Below are 24,580 nucleotides of genomic sequence, written 5' to 3'. Positions count from 1 at the left end.
AGTGTTTTTAGTTTATAGACTTAACATTCCCAAGATAATTCCTTTTAAATTATTATAAATTTCCTAAAATGATTCCGTTCTCAAGATAATTTCTTTTTAATAAATATAATTATCCAAAAGTGATTCCGCTGCCAAAATAAATTCTTTTAACTCATCATAAATATTCTGAAAATGCTATGTATCATATTATCATGATTTATCTAATATTATTCATCAAACAATCCCACACAGATAAATACGTCACAATTAAACTACGTAAATGATTCATAATAAATATAAATGATCAAACTACGAAACAGGAGAGCAGGATCTTGCATATAAATAATCTACGTCAAATATAAGAATAGGAACGAAACTAAATGAGGATCGGGATCTTACCTTGGGTATATCGTGGACCGTAGAGGGGGTCGTCGGGGTGGTTACACAGCGTTACGACGGGTTTCGCGGAATCGACGGCATGTGATAGACAACACGAAGGGTTACGCATCGGCGAAGGAATCAACGGGGACGGAGGTCGGAGTTGGCCGGAAAACGCGCGCGAAGTCAGCTCCGAACTGCAGTATATCAAAAACATGTGTTTTGTATTTTCATGTTTTGGACTAGTTTTGAAAAATGATAAGATTTTACTATTAGGAAGTGCAATTCTAAAAATTCCTTTTGTAACATGTTTATTATCGTGTCTACAATCATTTTCCAAAGTTTTATATTTTTCTGAATTTATTTTATATTTTTAAATCCTGTTTTAAGTTAACATGTACTATTTAAAACAAGCCGTATGCATGTCTTAAGTCGACTCATGAACAGTATTGAGTCGACTCACAAACTGCTGAAGTTTACAATTGTTTCTGATGAGTCGACTCACAATATCATGAGTCAACCCATCAGGTTGAGTCGACTCATGCCTGTCATAAATCGACTCATAAACTGTGCTGGATAGTGTATTTTGCTTCTGCTGAGTCGACCCATGACTTCATGAGTTGACCCATGCATGATGAGTCGACTCATGATTTTTAAGAGTCGACCCATTAGTTGGTTTTTAGCCTGTAACGGCTACTTATGAGTCGACTCATGAACAGTACTGAGTCGACTCATAACACTGTAACGGCTATATTTTTAGACTGTACTATTTTTGGGTTTTTGGTCTTTTTGCCTTGTTTTCTCTTGGCTTTGGGGTTCCTATAAATACCCTCACATATCCTTAGTTCCAAAATATCCAAGAAAAGTTTAAACAAGTTTTTAAAGTGTGTTTAAGTTTGGTTTAAAGTTTGTTTGGTTTGTGAAGAAGTTTTCACAAGTGGAGGAGATCATCTATATTGTTTGAGCTCCATTTTAATTCATCCCTCTATCTTGTTTTTCAGAGAAGAATTTCTAAACTCAATACTAGCTTTGTATTAATTATTTATTGTTCATCATTTTCATCAAGCTAGGGTTTTACATTGAGTTTATAATTAATTTTCTCATTACTTGCACACACAACCATTGAGCTTATTGTATTTGCACACATTGTGTAATTGTATTGTGGGAAGTTATATCATTGAGTGTGAGCTTATATTGTGTTCTCATACATTGTAGAGAACAACTAAAGTTGTATTCGTGCCAAATTGTGTAAATCACCTTGTAATACACTTGTACATCGAGAGAAGTGTGTGGTGAGAGACGGGGTCGTCCCAAGAGGAGTGGGGTAGGTAACAATACCTAGAGACAGGTTATAATTCCTAACACTTAAGGGAAACACGGACTAGAGACCAACACTTGAGAGGGTGTAAAGTGGGATTGCAAGAGTGTGAGATTGTAAAGTTTTCGCTGAACAAGAAAACCGAGTGTGAGGTGTAAACGTTATTCGGGTGAGCATAGAAAACACGGTTGTGATAGTAGAGATCTTCTCGAGGTGAGGAGCGGAGACGTAGGTCATGGGGACCGAACTCCGTGATCATATCATTTGTTTGTGATTGCATTGGCGCACTTATCTTTATGTTTATATCTTATATCGCCTTTGTATATTACTTGTTGTTTATATTCCCCACTATCTAGTTTAGATTATTTACCCATGTGTTGTTTGTATATCATTGCATATATCTCATAGTATATCTCATTGCTAGGATATTTACCTTTGTTCATATTGCATATTCTTGCTCATAACATATTGTATATCTATCTTGCAAGAATAATTTATTAATAAGTTTTAATTGGCATAAAATTGGATTAGATTAGCATATATAAGACCCTAATCCCCCCCCCCTCTAGGGTCCAACAAACAATACTTAGAACCCCACACAACTCATTCATCAATAACATTTTCCCGAGGAAGGAAAGCACTCAATGGTTAAACTTTCATTTGTCTTTAAAATCATCAACACTAATTAAACGGTGGGAAAAAGATTCTTTTATTTATTTATTTTATAATTTTTGGTTGAAGAGAGAGTGAAGCAGAGAAAAAAAGAAATACAGAAAAAAAGGGAACGGTAAGTACGGTTACCGGAAGACTGAGTTTAGAAACAGGAGAACAAGAAGGGGTGGCTTCATGCTCAAATGAGACATCAGTCTTCTTGTTATCTTCCCCAACTTCAACTCCAACAATCTCTTTTCCTCTTTCTTCTTCTCCTCCTCCTTGACCTAGTCCTCCTTGTTGGGTTTCCTTGTGGCACTCATCATCGTCATCATCATCATCATCATCTTCTTCTTCTTCTTCTTCTTCTTCTTCAGTTTCAAGTTCACTGAGGTCCAGCAAATCATCCATCATGAAATCATCACCACCCAAGAAAAAGTTGTTGCCCTTCTCCACAGCCAAAGCCACAACGTCATCATCAAAAGCATCAGCCATACGTGAAGCTCGGCGGAGTGCCGAGCGGCTGGTAGCTGAGGAGTGAGAGAGAGTGAGAGAAAGGACTGATGAAGTGAGAAAAAGGAAGTGAGAGAGGCGGACAGAGAGTGAGAGAGAGGGACTGAGGAAGAGGGACTGACGGCGGAGTGCCGAGCGGAGCCGGNTCAGGTTAAAAAGTTTTTAACCCGACCCGAACCATCCTACAAGTAAAACCGAACTGAACTGTTAATTTCGGTTCGGTTCGGTCGGTTTTTCGGTTTGAATCGAACTATGCTCAGCCGTACTTAAGAAGTATAATTAAATGCAACAGAGACGATTTTAAATTCGATATGTTATTCAAATTTGTGAGATAATACATGCTAGATTGAATACAATAACTAGAGAAGATAAATAAAATTAGAATTGTCCCACTTGTTCACTTTCATAATCCAAGGACACTCGAAATTCACGAATTTCACATGCTTGCATATTTCTTATGTTTATTGCTTGGGGTTACTTTTGAATGCGAAATTCTTTGCACTTCAATGGAGCTGAGAGCTTTTATCTTAACTTAGTTAGGTTATTTTGCTCTATTTAGTCACATCCAATTTTCTCTCCATAAAATTTAAATCGCATATGAAAACAAATCTTTTTTAATGTTCTTTGTGAGAAATGAGCAGTGTTTTCATTATTTAAAACATGTATTCATGGCAATTGCGTTTTATGGTTATTACTTTAAAGTCGTGATAGTAATTATTGGAGTGTTAAAAGTTGTGTACGATAGGTCAATAAGTTTATCATGGTTCATTGTTTTCGTAAAGTTCCACCAACCAACATCAACGCACACGAGGGAAATAAAAAGATACACATGAAAATTTTAAAATTAGGGTCGATAGTATAATTATTAAATAATAATGTAATTCTCACTTTAAGTAATACTATATTGTACTATTTACACTGTTAAATATTTGTACAATATTACTATGCTACTTATTAAATAATGGTATGACTCTTAACATTATGTAATTGTATGCTATTTTATTATTACCAATTATTAATAATAGACTTTGGTAAAATAAAGAGGTGCATAGTTAATTAGTGTAGGATTAATTATAGATAATGGACATGATTGAGAATTATTAAAAATAAAAGGGCAAAAAGATAATTGAAAGATTTGACATAGCAATCCTCTTTGGTCAGTAATATAGATTTGATCTTCAGATATTAGATTTCTGAAAATATTTCACTATTATGTTTCACATAACATGAGTCAATATAATTTTATCATTTCAGTCTGTCAAGATGAACGTAAGTAGCCTACCTCATAACACTTACTTCATCAAGATCTACTCACTAGTAGAAAACTGAGTATTGGCGACGGATTTGATATCTGTCGCCAATACAAACATTGGCGACGGAACATTGGCGACGGGGAGAGTCCCGTCGCCATTGTTTGTATTGGCGACGGATTTGATCCGTCGCTAATGTTTTTCCGTCGCCAATAAGTATTGGCGACGAAAAAACATTAGCGACAGATCAATTCCGTCGCCAATAAGTATTGGAGACGGATAACATCCGTCGCCAATAACTATTGGCGACGGATTAGATCCGTCGCCAATGTTCCGTCGCCAATAAGTATTGGCGATGAATCGAATCCATCGCCAATACTTATTGGCGACGGATTCAAATCCGACGCTAATACTTATTGGCGACGGATTCGATCCGTCGCCAATGTTCCATCGCCAATACGTATTGGTGACGAATTAGATCCGTCGCCAATACTTATTGGCGACGAATTCGGCCCGTCGCCAATACTCCGTCGCCAATAAGTAATGGCGACGGATTAGATCCGTCGCCAATACATATTGGCGACGGATTCAAATCCGTCGCCAATACTTATTAGAGACGGATTCGATCCGTCGCATCCGTCGCCTATGTTCCGTCGCCAATATTTATTGGTGACGGATTAGATCCGTCACCATTACTTATTGGCGACGGATCTAATCCGTCGCCAATACGTGTTGGCGACGGATCTAATCCGTCGCCAATGTTCCGTCGCCAATACTTATTGGTGACGGATTCGAATACGTCGCTAATACTTATTGGCGACGTATTCGAATCCGTCGCCAATACTTATTGGTGATCCGTCATCAATGCTAATGTGTCCATCATAAAAAATTAACATTAGTGGTTGATTATCTCATTGTTAATGAGTAGCCCAATAAAAAATTAAGAATTATTTTAATATTAGTCCCTCAAATCTATAATATTTTAAATGTAGTCCAATACTATTTTGTTCCACGTAGGTAGATGATAGCTTGAGAGCTGAGGACGTGGAAGTCTACTATGATCCAGGACAGTTGTTTGGTGGCCTTCTCAAGGGCCCCCTGCTCCCCTCTAGCGTCGCCGTCGAGGAGGCTGTAGTCACAACTTTGTCACTGGAGGCATGTCTCTTCTTCAGAGAGAAGTGATGTATGCTTCCTGAATTTGAATTTGCTTGGAGAACGAATCTAGTAGTTTTCTCGTTAATAAATGAATGGATGTTTGATGCAAGTTTCCGATATGAATAAATAAGGGCTAAATTTCACAAACTACTCCTTCACTTGGGCCGTTTCTGTCATAACCCTGTGAACTATTTTTAATGCTATGAAAGCTTTCTTAACTTGACATCTCGGATTCTCTACAATCTTGATTGTAAAGAATGCATACAATTAGTTAGGTGTGCTACTACTATTGGCTAATCTCAGTGAATCCACAACTAAAGGTATTTCATATTATTTAGATAGTTAATATCAAAATTTATTTAAAGTAAAAATGATGAGAAAATGGTGAGATACCAATGAGAATATCATTTTCAGTTATACGTGGTACAAACATGTAACCATATTGATATTGCTATTGATATACCAGAACTTATCATAGCCCTTTTTAACTAATTAGGAATTATATATGTTAATTTTAAAATTTATTTATTTTTATTCTTTATGCTAGTAGATTAGATGACCTCTACTACTATTGGCTTCGTTTACATATGAACTTGAGCCTGTAAACATCATTAATGAATTTGAGAAGAGCTAAATTAGATTTAATCACTAAAAACCAGATGAAAATAGTTTGGATAGAGTTCTCTTGGAGTTTTTATAAGGTTAAGAGGAGAAAGAGCCGTCGAAATTGAGTTCGAGCGAATATGATATATGTTAGAGAATTTTTTTTTAATGAATATGGGTTTCCACGTTTAAAAGTTAAGAGAAACTGATAATAATAGTTAGATTTAAAGGAATATTTCTTTAAATTTAACCGGTTTTAACTAATTGTAAATATTGTGATGATTTGAGGGATGTAATAGAAATTTTCATGATTTGAGTGAGTAATTTGTAAAAGTGCCTTTTTTAAAAAAAATTCTCCATTTTTAAAGTGCTGCCTAAATGAGAAGTAAGTTATCTTGTATCCGAGAAATTCTTGCCTTTTATAAATCTAACTAGCGTTGACCAGGGGACCTAATAGTATATATTGTGATGATTTGAGGGATGTAATAAAAATTTCCACGACTTGAGTGAGTAATTTTGAAATATTGAAGATTTGAGGGACCGATTTGGAAATATTGAAGATTTGAGTGTTACTATTGAAATGTTCCGTCGCCAATAAGTATTGGCGATGAATCGAATCCATCGCCAATACTTATTGGCGACGGATTCAAATCTGACGCTAATACTTATTGGCGACGGATTTTATCCGTCGCTAATGTTCCGTCGCCAATACGTATTGATGATGAATTAGATCCGTCGTCAATACTTATTGGCGACAAAAAATGTGTTATTGGTTTAACAGAAGATGGTTATGAAAAGGGCATAAATTTAGGGGTAAAAAATGGGCAAATAAGTTTGATGGCCAAGAAGAGAAAAGAGGGGAGCTTCGTGAAATGTCTGGAGATGAGATTGTAAACTTGTTTGAGGGATATCCTAAATTCAATTTTGGAAAGAGCCGATTTACAAAAGATGAAATTCTCGCTCCGAGACACACTTCCATCATGAAGAGGGCACCCAAACGAAAGAGGCAAGTGCGGGGTTTAGATGTCACACATGCTCAGGATTTGCCGACAGGATGGACAAAATTTAGTATATTCTTTCAGTTGCCTTACTGGCATAAACTCAAACTCCGACATAATTTAGATGTAATGCATATTGAAAAGAATATATGTGATAACTTATTATCCACACTCCTTCAAGATGGTAAGAAATCAAAGGACGATTTAAGGGCTCGGCAAGATTTGAATGCATTGAACATCCGACATGATCTGCAAGCACAAGAAGTAGCCAATGGAAAATTTGATTTGCCTTCAGCTCGTATTACAATGTCAAAAGCTGAGATGCAGAGATTCTGTGAGGTTCTTAAGTCGGTGAAGTCACCAGATGATTATTGCTCTAATATTTCAAATAATATACAGGTGAAAGAGCGAAAACTTTTAGGACTTAAGACACATGATTATCATATTCTTCTTCACCAATTGCTTCCGGTAGCACTTCGTAACAACATGGCCGATGAAGAAGTAACAAAAGTTATAATTGAATTCTGTGGATTTTTTAAAAAGTTATGCTCCAAAGTGATCAATATTGATGAATTTAAGGCACTAAAAGCAGAAATGAATGAAACCCTCTGCAAAATGGAGATATTCTTCCCTCCATCATTTTTTACGATCATGGTCCATCTCACACATCATCTTGTAGATGAGGCATTACTCGGAGGACCAGTTAACTATCGTTGGATGTATCCCATAGAGAGGTTAGTTAAAATTCAATTAAGTCTATTTACATAACATGTCATTGCTTTAAATTAACAACTCATATTAATGTTATTTTTAGATATTTGGGTTTCTTGAAACGCATAATGCGAAATCGGGCTCATCCTGAAGGTTCGATTGCTGATCATTACGTGGCAAATGAATGTATGATGTTTACCTCTCGGTGTATACAAGGTGTACATACAACAAATAATTCTCTAAATAGTAATAGAGATGGCACCTTTCATGGAAGTACCAAGATGAACAAAGACTATTCCAGAATAGACTTGAATCAGGCTCATGCCTTCTTATTGCAGAACCTAGAAATTTTTGAAGATTACCGCAAGTAAGAAATTAACTTTATTAAATATGATTTTTTTGAATTATTTCAATAGTTGAACTCTAATTTTTGTATCAATAGACGACATGTGGAGGAGTTGCATTTAGAAATAACTGGCGCGTCAGCACGAAATCAAATTGCAAAAATTCATGAAAAACATTTTGCCGAGTGGGTCATAGCTGAAGTAAGTTAAGTGGATTTTATTTTTAATTAATTTTGGGAATAAATAAGGCTAACTATTTAACGCTAATTTGTGTTTATATGCAACATTAGGTAGAAAGACAAAGATTTGCAGGTTTGCCAGTGCCAGAAGAGATAAGTATTCTCTCACATGGACAGCACTATACAGTTAAACAATGCAGCGGATACCGTGTAAATGGATGTTTATTCCAACGGGTCGGGCTTGAGGGGGAGAGAGTTACCCAAAATAGTGGGGTCATGGCTGTATTCTCTCAAGAATGTTATTCAAGCTCAACTGATCAAAATCCGGTACTTGGTGATGTAGTTTATTACGGACAATTAGAAGATATTGTGGAGATATTCTATGCGTACGGTACCAAAAATGTACGTAGTTATGTGATGTTTAAGGTCCGTTGGTGTCGTGCAGACAGAACTAGGGATGCATATGGTTTTCATCTTGTAAATTTAGATAAGGAGATATATCCCGACATGAAGTTTATGTTCGCAAATCAGGCTACTCAGTGCTTTTACGTCAAAGATCCTAAGGTGCAGAATGTCTGGGTCATATTGTATAAGGAGCCGAGGACTCTTGTTCAGCTTGCTCTTGATGAAAATCCGGACAGTTCCGATGACCCTAATGAGACGGAAGGAGAAATTTTTATTAATTACTCATACCCCCAAAATGTCAATTTTAATATGTATACCTCGCAAATTCGACTTGATATCTGTAATGTAGGAGATTGAATACTAAGATCCTTATGCAAATTCGATTTGATATTTGTAATGTAGGAGTTTGAATAAAAAGATCCTTATGCAAATTCGACTTTATATCTTGCATGTATTTATTAAATATTTAAGTTGTAGATGAGCCAAAGAATTAGGAGGCTATCTTTTCCTCGGGATCAAGAAGGTCCATCATCCGGTATAAGTATTCAAATTTTGTTGAAGTAAATAGTATTAGTGATATAAATATGCATGATATTTACTATTTTTTTATTTATCTAGGATCATCATCAAGACCATCTCCGAGTCCATTATCTCTACATGGATCCTCACCCATTGAAGGTATAAATTTATTTATTTGTATTATGTCAATTGTTAAATTTATATGCTCATATAATATATATTTCTTTGTTAGATATTGCGGGGACTTCTCAAATGGATCCACCGCAGCATCGAGACGCATTGCCAGATCTAGGTATTATTTTTATTATTTCTTTCATTATATTCTTAATTTACATTTGTAATGTAATGATGTTTAATATTCCTAATATATGTTTGCAGACAATGCTCGTGATGGATTTGGTGATGACGAGATTGAGCACGAGATGATGTCTGGATCTTCTCAGTCAGAGAGAGCATGTCTCCGCCCTTGGACTCCATCAGTATATCACATCCCTCTACCTGAAAAAGCTATTGCATTACAAAAAAAATGCGATAGGAACTTCAAAATTAGGAGAGATTATATTAAAAGAAAGGAGCGTGCCATAAAACAAAGACTAGATAAAGCTATGGCTGATCTAATGAGGGAAAGGGGTAATAATTTCGTATAAACTTTAGAGATTGCTTACTTATTTATTTATGTAAGTTTATAAGAAATTTATTTCTCTTTGTATTTGTAGGCAAAAAAGATTAAGAGAAACCCGGTAGACATGGGAGTGAGGAAAAGACGAAAGTACCTCCGAAAGGGTACCGGGCCATTTTGGAGTGGAAGGGCAACATTCCTGTTGGGGATTGGGCCGTCAGATTTAATAACCTGATAGGTTGTTTAATAAGAGATCCATGCTCAATTAACATTGCTCATAACTTTGAGGAGCAAGAATTTAAAGGCATAAAGGAGATTTGGGTGAAGCTCATGGTAATTATCTATTATACTGCTTATTTTGTTTACAATTCACAATGATTATTCTTATAGTGTAATTTTTTTGCCATGTAACTTGCAGGATCATTATTGTCTTGAGGACAACCCAGAGTCTTGGGATTATGTTATCCCTAAAATGGCCAAGCTTATTCGGGGTTGGAAGAGTGCTCTAAAAAATAGATATTTTACAAAAATATCTACTGATTGGAAGAGGATCTATGAGCTTGATAAGAGAGTTTATCCATTTAATTGGATGACTCTCATTATCGAGTGGGAGGGTGAGAAGAAGGTGGATTATTTTTAATTTAAGATATTATCATGACATTATTTTTTATTTATATATAATCATCGCACATACTAATAAAGTACTTTATTTTGTAGAAAATATGTGAGACAGCATCGGTGAATCGCAAAATGAAGATATACGATCACTTCTTAGGATCTACTCCTTATGCTCGGATCGAGCATAAGTATTTGAGTGAAAACCCGGTATGATCATATTATTAAAACTGATATCATGTGATTAGTTTTATACATTTACTACTCCTGTAGAGCCTAACCGCATGACCAGAGACGAGTGGATGGAAGTCGTCGACGGAGCTTACGGTTTACAACCAAGAAAGAAAGGAAGAGTTCCTTTGTCAAGTGTTGTAGCTAAGAAATTCACCACCACCAATAAGCCTAGCAGCCAATCAGTGATCTCGACGCGACCATGTGACACATCATACGTCGTGGGTAAGATTGGTCAATACTTGTTGAAGAATGTTGAAGCCTCTTTGGTTTTAAGCTTTCTTCCCACTATTAAACACGAGTTAGGCGGTGCACAAACGACCTGGGATGTCGTTCAGCGACTCATCGATTCTCAACCCTTAAAGGACTTGCTTCCGCAGCCTATATACATGGATATCATGAGGATGGCATTTAATGAGCATGCAGCTATAAGTGATGGAGAGGTATGTATGTCATATTATATATGCAGTTATTATGAATATTTGGAATATATTCTCATATTGATTTACATTCTTTTCAGGCTAGAGGAGGTACTGTAGGAAGCAGCAGTACGATACGACATTTTGATGCAGCTGCTGCCGACGATAGGGATCACGACGATAGGGACCAAGATGACTACGATGAATGAGTACTGAGTTAGACTTTTTTGTTACTTTTATCGACTTTTGGATTGTGTTGAGCATATAATGACCTCCGGATTATATATATACGTGAAGTTATACTTTTTTGTTACTTTTGTCGATTTTTTGTTACTTTTGTTACTTTTGTCGATTTTTTGATTGTGTTGAGCATATATAGTGTGTGTGTGTGTGAATCGATGAATGATGAATGTGATTATTGTTGGATGTGAATTGATGGATGTGAATACTGTTGGATGTGAATTGATGAATGTGAATACTATTGGATGTGAATTGATGAATGTGAATATTGTTAGATGTGAATCGATGAATGTGAATATTGTTGAATATTTTATGAATATTGGAAGCAACAGGTATATATTCCCAAATGGGGCTCAAAAAGTAGCAATTTTTTTTCTCGAATTACATTCATTAGCGACGAAAAGGTCTGTCGCTAATGAACATCGGCGACGGGGAAATCAGTCGCCAACGTACATTTATCGCCGTCGCCAATAAACATTGGCGACAGGGTGCTTTCCGTCACCAATAATCATTGGCGATGAGTTCAACCCCGTTGTCAATACACATTAGTGACGGGGTGTTTTCCATCGCCAATGTGTTTTGGCGATGGCTAGATTTTCGTCGCCAATAAACATTAGCGACGGGGTGCATTTTGTCGCCAATAAACATTGGCGACGGACAACACGCCGTCACCAATGTGTTTTGGCGACGGCAAACTCGTAGTCGCCAAAACACATTGGCGACAGAAAGCACCCCGTCGCCGATGTGTGTTGACGACGATAATCTTGTCTTGTCGTCGCCAAAACACATTGGCGACGGAAAGCACCCCGTCGCCAATGTGTATTGACGACGGTGGTAAACCCGTCGCCAATGTTTCCCGTCACCAATACCTCTCCGTCGCCAATGTACATTGGCGACGGATGACCCCGTCGCCAATGTGCATTGGCGAGGGGATTATTGGTGACGGGCAAGTGGGCGTCACGAATGTGCATTCGTGACGGATTTGACTGCATTGGCGACGGATTTCCCCGTCGCCAATACTCTGTTTTCTACGCTCATATATAAATAATAGGTTTTGTTTTGAAATTTATTTAAACATAAGTTATACATAGTAGACATTTGTATTTTGTTAGTTGAATTTACATTTCGGAAGAAATATTTATATTTTAGACTAAACACGTACTGTACAATATCACCAAAATGTTACTATGAACAATAAGTTAGTTTCTAGAAAAGCCCCTAACTTTGCAAGTGTTGGAAATCACCAAGATGAACTATTTTAACTCGATTAAACCCTTCAAATTTCGGGCTCTACCAGATGACCTTCCTAAATTATTTCACAATATGACAAAAATAACCCTAAATCATAACAGAGTCACCCTCTCAGATTTATTATTATTTTGGTTAAAACCTTCTTCCCTGCTTTTCTCCCTCTTCTTCTTCTTCTATTAGCATCTAGTTCTAGGTCCAAGCTCTTGATGCCTTCAACATGATTAGTTTATCAATTATGAAAGAGTTAAAATACTGGATTGTTCTAAAAAGTGACACTCATTTCTCACTTTGGCCTAACAAGTGAGACCGGTGAGACTTCAATTTAAAAAGTGACAAATAAGCGAAACATAGGCCTTACCTATAGTTGGAAACCATTTTTAACTGAAATATTAAGTAATTTTTGTATACAGACCCCTCAAATCTCCCATATTTCGCATTTGCCCCATCCCCTTTTCCTCTTTCTCCAACCTTACCTCTTTTTAACTTCTTTAACTTCTCTCACTTCCATGTCCCCTTTCTCCCCTCTCCTCCACTTGCTCCTAATTTTTCAGGTAGAGTGTTTGATGTTGGATTTTAGAGATGAAAAGAAGAAGAAAGTGAGGGTTTTTGATGATTGGAAGGTGAAGAGGAAGTGACTGAAGCAAGGGGGAAGAGGGAGTGAAAGAGAGGAAGAGGTGAAGGAAGTTGAGTTTTTAGTAAAATATTTAACGTTGAGTCATGAAGAGGAAGAAAACGAGGTTGGATTTTTTTTTTCTTTTTATGATTAGAAGGTGAAGAGGGAGTGGGCCTAGCAAGGATGGAGAGGGAGTAGGAGGGAAGATTGATGATTAAGAGGAGACTGAGAAAATGGTGGAAAAGAAACAATAAGAATGAGGATATATATAGGAAAGGAGGAAGAAATATAAGAAGAGACGACGCAAGCTTAGAGATCTAGAGGAGAAGAGCATGAAGAAGATGGTGGAAGAAGGAGAGAAGAGATGTGTTTTTTACAATTTTAAAATTTGGAGGGGAATGAAGGGGTTATGTAAGGCCCTGATTTTTTCAAAAACTATTATTTATTAAAGAAAATAATTTGCATAATATTAATTTTTATATGCTAGATATGTTAAATCTCATAAAATAAAACTTTATTATATCATATTTCTTGTGTTAAACACATGTGTGAACTGAATATTAATGAGATTTACATATATAACACTAAGGGTTGTTTGCATAAGGATCAGTATTTACAAATAGGTCCATAGGCTATAAATACCCCTTTAAACTTAGGGTGTTATTTCTTTTGTTGATACCTATTCTGGAGCAAAAGTTCTATGATAGAGGATGACCAGAGGAAGAGGAGATACAGTAGGAGAAAGCGATCATTGGTTCATGTAAGTTATTCTCATTTTCTATTTCATTGTTTTCTTAATCCTTTCAGCTTTATCACTTTGATTCTGATGTAAACCCTTGAAATTCATCTAATTCTCTATGGAAAATTCAAGTGACGTTTTCCTATAATTTTGCATGTGTTTTAATCAGAACCAATAGATTTAATCCCTCACACTATTAATTAAATTGGAAAGCATGCATAAAATTTGCAACAACCTAGTTTTATCTTGTGTCATGTTTTAAACCTAGAGAATTGTGGTATTTTAGCCGTAAGATACATCCAAGGTGTGACGACCCTAGGTTCACACAAGGCTGGAATCCAAAGTAAAATCAAGAATGTCAAACCTGTCGTGCACCTACACTGTGCAATAACACATTTCACCAATCACAGTAATATCCTCTAGTGGAATCAAAAAGAAGTGTAGGTACAAAACAGGCAGAGTAAAGGAAATAAATACAATAGATATGATATAGAAAGACATCTCGTATATGAAATCATGTCTCAACTGAACAATCCGTAATATCTCTGAAATAAATACGAACGAACTCAATCATGAGTCAACTAGAAACAAAATTAAGGCACACTGCCTTTACAATATGTAAACGAAACTCTAATGTCTGAATGGAAATATAAAACTACAGTGGACCCTCTAATAGTAAAATCATGTGACGGCGACTATGCCAGAACTCCGCCATCCTGCGGCTCTCCGAAACTCTGAGCTGCCTGAAAAGTAATTTAAAACAATAATAATAATAATAAGAGCGTCAGAGCGCTAAAGCAAGATCACATCCATCTGCCCCTAGGGGAAGGGCTGCTACATGTAGTGGAGGCTCTATCTATTAAGTATAGTCTACCTAGATCATTGTCTCCATATCTAATAGTATTAATACTTAAAAATCTACAACACGAGACGTAGTACGTCGAGCGAAAAAGTCCAAACAAGAAAACCCTCATGTATATACAATATGTCTCAAACTGTAGATATCTAAATATTGACCCGAAGTATGGAAGAAACATCACTTGAAAATAAAATACCATAATGAACATCAGCATATAAGTCTCATGTACTCACAAGAGTAAGGTATCTCGGTCATATATATATTCAACAGTGTGACATAAACACTTTTGGCATCCACCAAAACTCAAGCTATCTAGTAATTGTCTCATTTGCAACTCTTTGCAAGATCCTGATCTCATTGCATTATTATGCACGACAAACTACCCTGTAGGTATCCTAAAACAATGTACACGGCTCATTAGTCTCATCGTAATCTCAGTACGTAACATGAGTGCGGGACGACCTACCTTATAGGTATCCTAAAAGATGGCTCACAAGCCTCATCGCACCCTCGTGCGGACGAACTCCTAGACAAAACATCCAAACTCGACTCAATGGCCTGTACAAATAGAATACCGACGCACTACCCCACGTAATACTGAACTGAGCTCATCAACGATATCCATCCCATGTACGAACTGTATAAATATGGCATATCGATGCACTACCTTATAAAGTACTGAGCTGGGCTCATTAACGATATCTGACATGTGTATACTATTCCGACTCAAGTGTAATCACTCAACACTTGTCAAATCCCCTTTTGAGATACTCATGTGTATACTACGATACTATTCATGTATATTCATGTCTATACATGTACTATCAAGCGACTCAAACCTCATGATCGTATCTCGAATTAAAACAACATAATATTCAGGAAGACAGCCTTAGTAGTCGACTACTTTGCTTAGTAGTCGACTACACTGAGTCCATCCAGACTCTGTAACTTAACTCAACATTAGTTAGTCTACTATTTTGAGCATTAGTCGACTACTCTACAAACTCACAGTTTCTGTTAAAACTCAACTGGACATGAGTAGTCGACTACTACTCAGTGTAGTCAACTACTTTGTCTAAAAATGCACACATTCATGTACGAACAATACTTAACAATCGATACGTACTTATCATGTTTTAATATGGTATAAAACTAGTAAATACCAATAAAAAGAAATATCTCCATGATGATTTAAACTCTTGATTCAACCTAATCAAGTTTAACATCCCAAATAATCGAATATCTCACATGAACCCTAGCAATCAACATAAAAAGCATAAACATGCTTACATGAAACATAGAACAGATATAAATTTATTTATTCACGTTTACAGAACTTAATTATACCAAACCTGGGGTTTAATCATTATTAATTAACATTTAAACTCATTTAATCCTAAATCTAGGGTTTAAGCATGATTAAAACATAATAAACAAGATACAAACGAAGTTTGAAACAAACCTAATGATCATGATCACGTTTCTATCATAAACAACAAGAAAACCATGTAGATCTAACATTTGTTTACCGTTAATATCAAAATTCTAATTCTTTTTCACATTAAATTAAGATCTAAACATGTAAAACATCGATTTAAACATCTTAAATCATTCATTAACTAAGGGTGCAAGTTTGGATGCAAGTGATCTTGCCTGAAATGTTGTGTCGAGCCTCTGGACACACGTGCAAGATCCCTCCTTGCTCAAAAGCATGCGATCTCACCCTCCGTTCAACTGTTTGCTTCGAATCTCCTCGAGTAATGTCAAGAACGAGGTCTAGAGTTTGAGGGGAGATGAGGGCGGAAAACTCATGTGAAAGATCTCAGGAAAAAGGGTCTAAACATGTATATATACTTGGGTTATCAATTAGGCTTAAAACAAAATGAATTCGACCTAAAATTTGTAACCTGACATGCCCAGGAAACTCCTGCTAGTCGACTACACTGAGTATTAGTCAACTACACTGTAAATTTTAAATTTCTGAAATCTGTATTCGGTATTTTGGCTATAACTTTCACATCCGACTTCAGAATGAGGTGATTTAAGATTTATTAGAAAACTATTGAAGAGACCTACAACTTTTCACTTTTGAGTTTTCCCAGATTCTAACTATATCAGTGCAAAAAAGAAATAAACTCTTAACTGGTCATTTTTCCAGATTTCTTCTTCGTGCATGATTTGTGCATTTGCACTCATATAAGCATGTCCATTTAGCCAGCGGGCCCGGGCTGGGCCTAGGTTGGCCTGAAATCCCAGGCCAAAACCGGGTTCCGGGCCAGGCCGCCTCGATGGCGCCCGGCTCTGGCCCGGCCCTGCCCGGAATAGTTTTTTTATTTTTTTTAAATTTTTATATATATTTTTATAAGTTTATACATGTATAATATATGTATATGCATATATATATTTATAAAAACAATTTGTTTATGTAATTTCTATAGGCATATACAATTTGTTTATGTATAATATATGAATATGTGTGTGTGTATGCATATATATACATATACATATATTGAGTGACATGAATACTTTGGGCTACTTAGTCTACTGGTAAAATTTAGGACTTTGGAGAGGATGTTAGTGGTTCAAATCCTAGCCACAATATATATATTTAGAGTTCAAATCCTAGTTCAATTATTTTTAATCTTTTTTGTTTCTATGAATTCTACAAGTATATATATGAGCGCCCCCATGAATTTTTGATAATATTTTAGATAATTTTTTGGTATTTTAAAATATTAAATTATTATTTTTAAAAGAGTGTTTATATTTTCTCGATTTCTAGAATTTCCTATAATTTAAAATTTTGGTTTTATATAGTTTTATTCTTGTCATTATTATTGTTATTGTTATTAATTATTTTACACTGATTTTATCCTAATTTTTCTCCTTAATTTCTCCCTAATTTTATCCTTATTCTCCTCTGTAATTATCCTTAATTATTCTCCATAGCTCTAAACCCTTTCATATATAATATATCTTTTCTCTCTCTCCCCTCCTCTTTTTTTTAAAGAGCCCTCAGATCTCATCTTCTCTTCCATCTCGCCTCCTCACATATCTCTCGCTCAGCCCTTCCCCTTCGTCCTCAGCCCTCCGACACCAACACCCGACGCTGCCCCTACACCACTCCAATCAATCCACCGAACCGCCAGCTCTCCGCCCCTAAAGCGTCGCTCATCCGTCCCCCTCCAATCGCCGCTAGATCTGCCCAAGCCACCACCTCAGCTCTTCCCGACCAGCGCCCCTTCGCGAAGCTGCGCTCCTCCCCTCTCTTGTCCCAGAAACGCCGACCTCCTCTTCACTTCGCCCGAGAATCGCCTTCCTGAGCTCCTTTGTTCGCCGCGCCCTCACCCGTCGCCCGCTATCCGCACCTCCCCACCTCACGCCCCTCAGTTCTGTTGCCACCACCACACCTGCAAACGTCGACAGCAGCCCTAATCAAACCACCCGACGCCTGAGCTCCTCCACTCAACCTCGAGCGGGTCACCATCATTGTCCAGACCCACCGACACCCGATTCAAAACCACCCACTCTCTCTTGTCGGTCTAGACTCGCACCAGCCCGCAGATTCGCATGCCAACCACCCCCAACCGCAGACCCTCCTCCTTGCCCGATAGCCCAACGCGAGCCCTCACCCACTGACCTCCACCTTTCCCCCCTCCTCCCTTCGCTACAGTCACCACTCCCACTTCCCCGACAACCTCCTCCAAGACACTGCACCTCCTCCCCGTAGCCACGCCAGCTCCCTCAGCCCCGTTGACAATCCTCCAGCAACCCTCCTCCGCTCACTGCCACTCCCTCAACCTCCAACATCCCTCGCAGCGCCACGTCCAACCCCCTCGGCCCAGATCAACACGCTGACAGCCCACGCTAACGCCCAACACCGACGCTCACCGTAGTCTCGCACGTTAACGTCGATACGTTCGACAAAAACCTGAGGCAAGATCTCTCTCGCTCAAATCTGAATTTTAGATACATTATAAATTATATGCGTATATTTGGTTGTATTGTGATTAGTTGTAGCATGTATACTGTGACTTAATTATCTGCGTGGGATTGTTTGATGAATAATATTCTATAAGGAAAATAATTTTATTTTGACAAAGAATTATTTTTTGAATAATTATTATAAATTAAAAGAATTTATTTTGGCAATGGAATCATGTTAGGAAAATTATAATAATTTAAAAGAATTTATTTTGGAAAAGAATCACTTTAGAATAACTTAAAGGAAATTTATTTTGAAAAAGAAATGATTTTTTTATCCGCTCACTGCTACTGTACACATACCCCATACTATTCATAGTTATTGTGCATGTTTTACGATCTTTATTTTAATATACTTGACATGCCATAATATCACTGCATAGGATTGGTTGTATTTCATTTATTATTTCCTTATTGTGATTGAGAACCGTTAGTAGTTCATGACTTAGTGATTTTGCACGTCATGAACAAGACTTAGTGACATGTGTGGGTGCGTTGACTAAATTTAGGTGGTGAACCCGGGATCTAGTATAAGTTGTGTTTATTGACTTAGAAAAACAAGAAGAGTTGGGATGGGAAAGTCTTGGTTCATGTGATCAGATGTGGCTGTTGATGTATCTTCCAAACTCGCACTGGTGAAAATCGTGTAGTCACTGAGGTTGGTTTGTTGGGCCAAAGTAAAAATCGTGTAGTCACTTTGGTCAGTGAAAATCGTGTAGTCACCCGAGTTTTGCTTGTGTTCGGACTAGGACGAAATTAGATTGCGTGTAGTCCTTTGACCGATATCGTACAGTGACATTGGATGTACGTAGAGGATTTATGAACAGTCAATTATCCGAGAATATAAACTTTGACCTATTTGAGATGTGGACCAGTGAGTTATTATAGGGTGGTTCGTAGTGTAACCCCATTCTTGGATGAGTTGGATTTTTCTCCAGACTATTATAATCTAGTGGTGATTTGCATCTAATTGTTAGAATTATAGTTGCATACTTCTATTTTTATTATTACTATCATTGTATTGGTCGTTCAACCGTTTCTCTTCTCCCTTGTGGAATCTTGTCGTGTGCCATGCACGCTGACGTACACCTATTTTCTCTGGTGTAGGTCAGATTTAGAGGACGGACAGGTCCACTATGGAGATACATTGGAGTCAGAGTATTCCCAGTCGGAGTGTCTTGCAGACAGAGCAGAAGAAGAAGCCGAAGCCTAGTCTTTTCTTTTATTAGTTGATGGTCCTAGTTTATTTTTGTAGCACTTTCCTTTTCCGCTTGATCAGTGTATTTTTATATTTTTCAGTATTTCAGTTGTACGTTTTGTATCAGGACATGTTGAATCGTATTTGATGATATTTTATTTGTGATATGTATTAATATGTTCTGAGTTGTTTATTATATTCTTATTACTATGATCGAGGACATGTGCCTTCGCTTTATATTACTTGATGCTTAGCGTATTAGATTGAGTAGAAGGTCTAGTACATTTCTTCTCAGTCTAATATGTTGCAGGCTTGTTCGCATCTCGATTCCTGGGTATTTTGGGAAGCGGGGCATGACAGGTTTTTATGGTAGCCCATGCAGGTCACGGTCCTGAATTCTCACTAGTAAGAATATAATGGGCAATTTAGACGCATACCATATTTCATCTGTAAGACTATACTTAGCCCTTATCCTATCATCTCGATGAATTATGTCTTAGTCCCTACCTTATCATTTTTTGACTCTGGAACTTCCCACTGTTTCTTGTCTCGTCACTTCCCGACTACACTCTCCTTGTATAACTTCTCTTTCATTGTACATGTTATTATTTTATGTGTTATTATTTTTACAACTATGTTTTCTTTGATTTGATTTATGTATCGTTTGATTGTATTGATTTTTATATTATTTATTATATTATTTTATGTATCACACACAGTATTATATTGTATGTTTTTTTATTAAAAATGTATATGTAACATAGTCTAATGAAAATCATTACTTATATATTTTTAATTGTTCAAATCATGTTCATTAAGTGTTTTGCATTACTCTAGACTTCACATATACATCACATAGCATATCTGATATTTAGATTATTTTATTGTGTTTAATTATACTTTTGCATATCTACATTATGTATGTGTGTATTTTCTGTCGTACTATCTATCATTTACTTATGTTCTAGATTATTTTATAGTGTTCGTGTTTTGTGATATACTTTAATAAGTTCATGATTTTAGTATTCTACATATGCATTACATTCTTACTCTTTATTTATTCAACTCACAATATTTTTAGTACATGGTTTTCTTATCAGTCAGTTTTATCTTGTTTAGGTTATTTTAGTAATGTTCACATTGGTTTCGTTATTTCTAAGAGCGATGTATTTCTATTTTGATATTCATGCATTATTTATATGGTTAAGTTTAGAGTTGAGTTACTAATTATATAGTTATTTTGTTACATTAGTTATTATTCTTTTATATTAATATAAAGATAATTCTAAATAGTGTTTGCGGGTATGTGTAGTAATTACTCATGGGTTGTTAATAGTACATTTGCGTATTTGTTATTGTTGCTTCATTTTTTTATATGTAATATTTTATCATATCGACAATATACATTGTATACGCATGTTATTTTTAGTAATTATTTTATAGTGTTTTTAGATTTTTATGTCCTTTTATTGTGTTATTGGTGGCTGTTCATTCTCTATTCATTATTTTATTTACTTGTATCGTGTTTTACTTTTTTATTCTTTATACTTACTAACCCCTTTCCATTATAGTGTATTCACATATATTATTATAATTACGATGTATATTTTTTTGTCTTTTATCAACTTTGTCTAATCATGATCTGTTTCATGTATTATCACTGTTTATGTTCACATGTTCATCAATCATTCATGGGATATTTATTTACAATATATCGGTGTTTTTATTATACGAATTTATGCCCTTCTTATGTTTCTATTTGTTTATAAATATATTTTATCTTCCATAGTTCATGTTTTATGTATTATACATCTTTATTTATGTATATTTATGCTGATTATATTTATGTGATTTTGACTACTATGTCATATATTGCTACATCTGAATTAATATTATACAGCAATAATTATTATTGTTGTATCTTGTTTATATTTATTAATTTTTTACCTTATGATTATTACTAATATTTGTGATTACCATATGGATTGTCGAATATATAATTTTGTACTTCCTATTATGTTTTGTATAATATGTTTATTTTGAATCGCTTGTTTACTTTTATGTTTATTTTATCGTATAATATTTTGTGATGGTTTTCATCATAATTTATCTTGTTAGCATGATTAGTACTATGAGTATTCATACTTTTATGTGCTTATGATTATGTATATGTTTTATTTTAACGCTTATTATACATGATGATTATATTTACCATATTATATAAATATGTTTAATATTTGACTTAGTATTGTGTCTTGTATGATAACTATTTACTATCATATGCTCTCAAAAAAATTATTGATTATAACTATAACTATTTTATTGTATTTATCATCCATCGTATTGCTTATTAAATGTTGTATTTTTGATTTATTTATTTCTTGCATTCTAATTGACTTATGTGACTCTGATCGCTATGTTATTTTTCTGAATTCATATACTTGATTTAGTTTATGAATATATATGATTTACATAAACACTTTTTATTGTTGATTGTGTAAATCTTAATTCGTTGATTATGTGTGCTTTCTTGTTAATTTAACAAATAATAATCATGATTTCAACTAAACATGATTATTGATTTTAAATATTTTTTATCTGTTTTTATGTATGTGATGATCGGTATGTTTATATTGTATCGATCGTGTATATCAGTATATATTAATATATAATCTAGTGTTTTGTGTTTTATATATCATTTTTAGTTGTGTTATATTTTTTAGTTTTTTATCATAATTATTTACATTCATATTTAGTAATGTATATGTTTTTATACTGTATCATATCGTGTTCCGCGTATATTATTACGTCCTTCTATTGTTTTAGTATATTTTTCAGTCATATTACATTATCATTATCTACTATTGAATATTATAAGTATATTATTAACTTGTTAGCTTGTTTTATTACGTATAAATTAGTTTATTTACTATTTTTCATTTCATTCTTTACTTTTTAATTACATGCAACATCATTGTTTGTTTTAATTTATTAAATATTTTACCTTTCTTAGTTTTGTTTACTTATTTTCTATATACAGTTTCTTAATCATTTTAATACTTACTTGTATATTTTGTTCTTTGTTCAAATTTTTCTGTTTTATTTATTTAGTCATAATATTTATGTATCCAGTAGTCATAATATTTATATAAAATGTGTGTTTTCAATAATTATTATTATGATATACGTATATAATTATTTATTTTGTTTCTGATATGATACACTGCATATAATTCTTTTTCTTATATGTTGCTGTGTCATATCAGTTTGTCTTTCTATGATTGTGCTTACTATTTTATCCTAATTGATGCTTATGTGTTGTTTGACGGTTGATCTATTTTAATACTTATATTGTGTTGTATTTTTTTGTTTTGCATGATATTCTTCATAATTATCTGTAAATTATTATGTTATTACAAGATTTGTTTGATGGCTACTTTTGTGTTGTTTTATTTAAATATGTTAATATTGTTGGATTTGTGATCATGTATATGTTTGTATAATTTACTATGTATCTATTATGGTGTTTTTTATTTTTGGTGTATTTCTGCATTTTATGTTGCTATTGTGATGTGTGTTTTGTACCCTTATGTTTATGATGCTATGTGTCTATATGTACATATATTAATTTTTCTTCTTGTATATTATTAAGTCTAACATATTATAACTTGATGAGATATTCTTGTCTGATACAGGACTTGCTTTAATTGATATTTGTGTTTAGATTTTTTCTATATATGACCATGATTATATTTTGTGTATTTTATACTCGCTTACGATACAGTTGCACTTGTTTGTCATAGTTTTATACTATTCTTATGATGTTGTTTTGTGCCTTATTACTTTGCTGATTAATTATAACTTTTGATGATGTAGCTTTCTTCTATTATCTTGAATAATGCATATCAGTACACTTATTTTAATTCCAAGGACGGAATTTATTTTAATGGGGATAGAATGTAATGATCATGAATTTTTGATACTAGTTTCAATAATTTTTTAGTATTTTAAAATATTAAATTATTATTTTAAAAGAGTGTTTATATTTTCTCGATTTCTAGAATTTTCTATGATTTAAAATTTTAGTTTTATATAGTTTTATTAATTATAAATTTAATTGTTACGATAAATTTTTTTAAATTAATATTTAAATTTTTATTCTTGTTATTATTATTATTATTATTGTTATTAATTATTTTACACTAATTTTATCCTGATTTTTCTCCTTGTATTTCTCCTTATTTTCCTCCCTAATTTTATCCTTATTTTCCTCCCTAATTATCCTTAATCGTTCTCCTTAACCCTAATCCCTTTCATACATAATATATCTTTTCTCTCTCTCCCCTCCTCTTTTTTTTACACAGCCCTCAGATCTCATCTCTCTCTCTCCATCTCCCTCCTCACATATCTCTCAGCTCGCCAGCGCCTCTCCCCCGTCCTCCGCCCTCCGACGAACAGCACCTGATGCAGCCCCTACACCACTCAATCATCCACCGAACTGCCAGCTCCTCCGGCCCCTGAGCTCGCTCATCCTCCGCCTTGAGCTCTACCTTCCTGACCTCCCCATTCACCTCGCTCGAGCTCTGCCTTCCTGACCTCCTTCGTTCGTCACGCCTCTACCCGCGTCGCTGTCCGACCTCCCCGCCTCCAGTCCACTCTAGTCCCATCACCCACCACCACGACTCAAACACCAACAGCCAGCCCTATCAAACCCCGCCGACGCCCGAGCTCCTCCACTCACCTCCAGCGCCTCCTCATCGCTGTCCAGACCCGCGCGACACCCGCTTCACACCACCCTCTTACGCCGCA

General features: G+C 35.2%; 2 protein-coding genes across 2 annotated transcripts; both read left to right on the top strand.

Moving 5' to 3' along the window:
• LOC109821502 lies at positions 9,256-10,453 on the top strand. The gene is made up of 5 exons (XM_020387687.1): positions 9,256-9,295; positions 9,382-9,633; positions 9,735-9,955; positions 10,041-10,247; positions 10,340-10,453. The coding sequence occupies exons 1-5, from the start codon at positions 9,256-9,258 to the stop codon at positions 10,451-10,453; spliced, it is 834 nt and encodes a 277-aa protein (XP_020243276.1).
• Positions 10,522-11,096, top strand: LOC109821501. Its single transcript, XM_020387686.1, has 2 exons — positions 10,522-10,911; positions 10,989-11,096. Exons 1-2 carry the CDS (start codon positions 10,522-10,524, stop codon positions 11,094-11,096), a joined length of 498 nt encoding a protein of 165 aa, XP_020243275.1.

The sequence above is a fragment of the Asparagus officinalis genome, chromosome 8 (genome assembly GCF_001876935.1).
Source record: "Asparagus officinalis chromosome 8, Aspof.V1, whole genome shotgun sequence".
NCBI lineage: Eukaryota > Viridiplantae > Streptophyta > Magnoliopsida > Asparagales > Asparagaceae > Asparagus > Asparagus officinalis.
The sequence above is the reverse complement of the archived record's forward strand: the minus strand, read 5'-3'. Positions and strand labels throughout refer to the sequence as shown.